Here is a 6,385-nt window from a genome sequence, read left to right on the forward strand (position 1 = left end):
GGTTACTGAAACCACGCCTTCTTTCTTTGCGTGCACATTTGGGTGCATTATGCAAATATTTCCACATAGTGAGGTAGATATGTGGGGGCGTGTTAGAACGAGCCGTTTTAGGGGGGCGTGGCAGAGTCTTAACTTTGATAAAGAATATCTCTTTGGTTTTGAGACTTTAGTCTTTGCAACTTCAGGGATCTTATCTATGCACAATCAGCTTGTAACACTTCAAAGAGAAAGGAAAACTTGAAATCGCATCATATGACCCCTTTAAGTGGTGAATAAAGCTCATTCTGATTCTGATTCTAATATAACTAGCATACATGTTTCACTTTTTGTGAGAAGAAAGCACCCCTACAACAACTTCTGAAAGTGAACAGTAGTGTTTTACTCTAGCATTACATAAAAATGTCATTTTAACATTAGTGTAATCATGAGTTTAGGAACTGAATAATAAAAAGGAAAAATACAACACTGCTTAGTATTTACTCTATGAATTCAATATGCACTGATTCTTATTTAAGCCACAAAAGTTATTTAGGTAAGAGCAGTGAGTGATTTTCTCTTTGTCTTTTGTTCATGGCCCCAAAAATTGCAAGCCGTAGCGATATGCATATTGCGATATGTACATTTGCGATATTTCGATAATTTCGATATATTGCACAGCCCTAGCGCGCGCTCTCTCTTTCTCTCTCAAAATGCGCAAATGGCTTCAAATCACATCGCGTCTGCACTATAAGCGAGCTGCACGCTGCACAGTCGACACAGGAATTGTCACTTGCAAAAACGAGGCAGTGTTGCATCGTCACTACAGTTTATAAATTGCATTTCTTTTTAATTCTGGCCAGTGTTTAAACCATTCAGCGCTCGCCCACACACACTCGCAGCACACACACATAATGCCAGGTTCACATTATTATACTCCGTTTGCAGTGCGTATGCAGTGCGTATTTTTCCGCGCCCATGTTAACGGATTAAAGCGTTCACACTGCACACGGTCCAACAGTGCGTTCCAGGAGCGGAGCATATGCAGCAGTCAGTGCAGAGACCACAGTTTGTAAATTGCATTTCTTTTTAATTCTTGCCAGTGTTTAAACCATTCAGCGTTCGCGCACACACACACTTGCACACTCGCAGCACACACACATAATGCCAGGTTCACATTATTATACTCCGTTTGCAGTGCGTATGCAGTGCGTATTTTTCCGCGCCCATGTTAACGGATTAAAGCGTTCACACTGCACACGGTCCAACAGTGCGTTCCAGGAGCGGAGCATATGCAGCAGTCAGTGCAGAGACCATTTACGCACGGAGTCTGTTTCTGCTGCGCTGCAGGCGCTGAATTAAAGTAACAGCGCATTGTATGCGGTAAATATGAACAGGGATTGACACGAAAATGTAGAAATTACACCATAAATGTCTATTATTAAAGTCTACTGTGTTTCACAGTCAACACATAGGCAGACTTTTTGGCTAGGTTTAAAGGAAAAGAGCATTTTTAGATAAGGCAATAATAGATGGCACGTGGAGGTAGGAAAACAAAGTTCTTTATGAACCGCAGGATTGCTTGTAATAAAGATTTCACTGCAAAAGAAAAGGTGGTAGAGCTGACTTTTTCTGTCAATGGTAAGTTTTAATTTAGAATTTTTGTGATAATGTAAGAAAAGTGGTTTAAATGTTTTGTCACTTGCTTGAGCAACTTAATATATAAATCTAGAAGTAAAAGCAAAAGTAAAAAGCATTGAATAATTTGTTTCTTATATTTGTTGCGCTTAAACACGTCTATGAAAGACAGTACTGTACTGAAAAAAGAATCACAATGCTGAAAAATAATTTAAGTAACAATGTTTGGATTTGAAATCAGAATAACGGATAAATGTTGTGTTTGTAGTAAACAGCTATGGATCAGTAGTGGACTCCTGTGTGAAAGCACAATGAGTCTGTGCTGCTTCTGGACCGCACATGTACTGCATACGCACTGCAAACGGAGTATGTGTGAACCTCACATACAGCTCATGAAACCAGGCTTGTACTGTGTGTAAGCTAGTGCGCAACAACTGCACGACTGTCAAAACAAAAATACAGTGCATGATCAAACATTTAGGTCGGATAAATATACATTTTTGAAAAATGTCTAAAAAATGCCCCCCTCCACCCCTCAAATAAAAAAAAATCCCCTCTCAAAAGAGTCACTTAAGAGAGGAATTCATTTTCAAAAATGAAATTCAGGCCCTGAATAATTGTCTAAAAATCTTGATTTGATCATCACTATAATTAACTCTACATGATAAAAAGAAGGCTTTAAAAAGATCGATAATCGCATCGGCAGATACTGCTTTCTTTCTGATCGGAGCACCCCAATCTTTTACCATTAAAGTTACAATAATATTTTACAATGTGTTAAGCTGTCTAGCAAGATAAAACAAATGATTGCTCAACACTCCAAGAAAGCCTACAAACTGATCCTAAAGGTAGGCAGCAAAATGATACTGTCTTCTAAAACTTTCAACACTCGACAGGAGTGACGTGACTGATGCCCCGTTCTATTTCTAACATACTCCACGCACTTGTGCTACTTCCGACAACAGTACAAATTCAAAACTATCACTTTAATGCCTCCACTGCAGACAGCCTCATGTTGTTGTGGAACAACAAAGGTCGAACCTGGTGTAAAAACGGTATAAGAAAAGCAGGGTGACACGTATTCTTCAGATTAGGCAGTCACATTTAGTACAAAGCCAAGCCATCATTAATTAATCCAATTCTGATTGGTATCATGATCTCAAATATTATTAAAAACACTGCAGTAATATTCTCATAATACACCAGAAATAATAAAAACAAGAAAAAAATGGATATACAGAATCAGAAATGAAAGAACTTAATCACATGACTGGGCTTCATATACGCATTAATGTCGTGGACTGACCTTGGGCAGTTTGAAGGCGGGTTCGCGGTACTCCTCCTCCTCCTCACTGTCTGAGTCGCCGCTCTGCACAGAGTTGCGAGAAGCCAGGGCCAACGCGGCCTCCTTCTGCTGCCAGTCCAGCACGCAGTGCCGTACATTACAGTAGACGTTGAATGCAGAGGGGTTGCTGTGGAGTTTGATGTCAGGCACTGGAAAGGCCCCATCCAGAGTCTCTGTCTGCCAGGTGACAAAAAGAATTACTGTAATATTAGAAGAAAATATTTTTAGGCATTTAGGGGTGGGCTGCATGACCAAAGACATATTATTTTACAGTAATGGAAGAAATGTATACTATGTTTATGTAGGCCTATATATTTATTAAATACACATAAAACATTACTCTTATACAGCAATATTTTATTATTTAATTACAATAATTTAAATGAAATGTTTTAAATATTGTAAAAAAATTTATAATAATAAAAAAAATAGAATTTAATTTATTTAAAAAATCTAAATATTTCTTATATTTTTTTAAATATTGTTAAATCATTACAGAGATAATAAAAATATAATTATTATAAACCAAATAGCATGGACTTAATTCTGATTAGTAAAGGGCATTTCACACTGAGCGCGATGCGAAAAAGCGCGGCGAATTGCCGACGAACGTTGTTTCACACCGAACGTGAAACGGTTGATCGCCTTCTGCTAATTCACGCCTGCACGCTAGGTGGCGCCGACCAGCAATGCAGTTTTCCTCAGATATGGATCTCGTATACGCATTTAACATCGTACGCTGCTCAATATACAACATTAAATTAAGATAAAGTTTGGTTCTACACCAGAACCACAAACTATCTATAATGCTTAAAAGAATACATCCTAAAATATAAATAGTACAATTAGCATCAAGCTACACTTGAAAATGTAATTATTAATGTATTTGCTTAAAACCCACTTTTAAACCATCATCCGAGTGCTTGTAATAACTTCCTATTGTGATGTACAGTTGACTTTGATGATTGTATAATAGGCACACATGCACTCTTTGTATGTTTAATAACGCTACACTGCTTATAATTTATCATAAACATCCTTTATTGTTATAAAAATACCATGAGCTGCACACAAAACAATAACGAAAATATCTTGTCATAATCAAATGTGTTTGCTCATCATATAATCATATATATTTGCGTGTATAAAAATGTTTCACTCGATTTTTTTAATACGGAAGATCTAGAGATTGAACGCGCTCGGACTCATATAGCACTCGCTCACGTGGAATAAAACGGACAGTGCTCTCCAGATCACATAATTCAGTGTAGAATTAATAGAAATTATATCCAGAACATGTGAAGATAAATCTGTTCTCAGATAGGCTACCAAAGACAAGAACTCGGCATCCACTCTCTCGGAATACTGTTCTTCGGTGTTTACACTGGTTTACAAAACAGCGCCACCACTCTCACCCTTTTGTGCAACAGCAGCTGCTCCGGGCATGTGATCTAAGCTCAAATCTGATTGGACGGCCCGTTTCATCAAGGAGCGACGGGGAAAAAAAATCAACGCAGGACAAAAAAAAAAAATCCTCGCTTGTTCACACCACCAATGATTGTGCCTAGTGTGAATAGCCATTAGTGATCTATTGTTTCGATTCAAAACAGTCATCGCGCCGAACATTCACGCCAATTTTCGTGTTCAGTGTGAAAAGGCATAACAATATTAGGTTGTAAAATACCTAATATACACACACGTCTGTAACCACACATCAGTTCAATTTCATTTCAGTGCATCAGTTTGTCATAGACAATGTAATTTTGGCTTCAAATTCTGAATAACACCCATGTTGATATGCTTCTTCATACGCCACCTGTAAGTAATGCAAAGCAGTCCTACCCACTGATAACCGTATGGATACATCCACAATCACATAAACAGTGTCAAAATGTCAACCGTTTGCACAATATATTCCGTCATATCATCCAGCCCTACAATGCATCTAAAGTTTCATTGTCCCATTCATCAGTTCATCCCCTGATAGGCTTAACTCATCAATTTGTCTTCTTATTTGTCTATCAGCCAATAATAAAAGATGATGTAATGCAGGGAAGGTCATTCATTTTTAGGCGGACACCACAGAGAAATCTACCCCCCTGTGTTTGGCACAGCGACGTCAGACATCTGAAGTCATTAGGAAGCCACACATCTGAGCCATGCCTAGCAGCTCAGTACACTTCCTGTGATTTGCTATCACTGCTGCAAAGCAAGAACAGCTTGGTTAAGGTGTTACCCGACAAACAGACTCAAACAGCTTTTGATTTGGGGAGGATGTCTCGTTTGCTTCTGAAATCTTGTCCTCGTCAGTCAGCGGAATGGCTGCTGATGGAAGAGACTGATAGACTACACGACTGCCTCGGACTTTACTCTCCAATTCAATGTCCTGGATTTGCAATGCCCCACTTTGCGAGTAAAATCAATGTGAAGCTCACTGAAGTAAATCATGTACAGCTTAAATGAGGAAAAATACTTACATACACAAAGTTCTGCCCATTTTTTTTATTGTATTAGTCATTTAGCCTAGAGCCCTAGAAAAACCCCTGCCTCTAATATTCAAACGATATAAATGACGGCAGTTTCCAATAGTACATTACAGTGCGGAGCAAATCTACAACAGCACGCAAAGGAAATTCTATTAAAAATATATATATTTTACCCAAATCCTCAGTTGAATTCAGAATGAAGACAAGATAACATGGTCTTTCTATTGAGTTTTCCTTGGTCTGTTAGATTCTGAGGATATGAGGATATGAGCTAGCACCCCTCTAAGGACACCCCAAGTCTGTGCCAGGCCTCGGACCTTGACTTTCCATTCACCAAGATCATCGGACTGGACTCAAACTGGTTCTTTTTCATCAAGCAACTTAAGCAAAGATCAACTTGAGCCTTCAGATTGCATCAGGACTCTCTGTCAGACAGACAAGATGTGCAAGTATCAAACTTAGTCTTATTAATTGATACATTAAGTATCATTTGCACCTTTTTACAAAGGTTATAATTAATTATAACTAGTTATGATTAATTATGCATATTCCCCCTTTGAGCTGATTCGCTACACACTAAATAATGAAAACAACAGGTTAAGTAAAATAGTGAATATACAGTGCATTTCTTGAGTTGTATTTTCTAGCTGACAAACAAGTTTATGGACACTGAATGGCTTTCTGAGGTAAAATGCAACATTATGTGACACTGTTTACAAGCGGTTTTATTGACGCCTTTACATGGTTGAAATACTGAATGAGTGATTACATGTCACTTGATACATTTCAGTCATTTGTAATGTTTTTTCAACATATATTTTGATGTTCTTTCATGTTTATTTTGTGCTATAACTAGTAGTAAAAAGGAAGAGATTACTATTAAACTATTTTTTTTAAATGCTCATTGTGACTCATTTTGCCAGCACAGGTCACATTTATT

The 6,385-nt window shown here is 37.9% G+C and overlaps 1 protein-coding gene across 1 annotated transcript in view; it reads right to left on the reverse strand.

The window, feature by feature from the left end:
• The window catches only part of LOC107549904 (E3 ubiquitin-protein ligase MYCBP2-like), a 142,071-nt gene that overhangs the window by 114,371 nt on the left and 21,315 nt on the right, over positions 1 to 6,385 (reverse strand). The window contains exon 2 of the mRNA XM_016231090.1: positions 2,921 to 3,136. Within this exon, the coding sequence (XP_016086576.1) occupies positions 2,921 to 3,136 (216 nt within the window). The remainder of the gene's footprint in view (positions 1 to 2,920; positions 3,137 to 6,385) is intronic.

This window comes from Sinocyclocheilus grahami, unplaced genomic scaffold, assembly GCF_001515645.1.
Source record: "Sinocyclocheilus grahami isolate Dianchi unplaced genomic scaffold, SAMN03320097.WGS_v1.1 scaffold383.1, whole genome shotgun sequence".
NCBI classification, from domain to species: domain Eukaryota; kingdom Metazoa; phylum Chordata; class Actinopteri; order Cypriniformes; family Cyprinidae; genus Sinocyclocheilus; species Sinocyclocheilus grahami.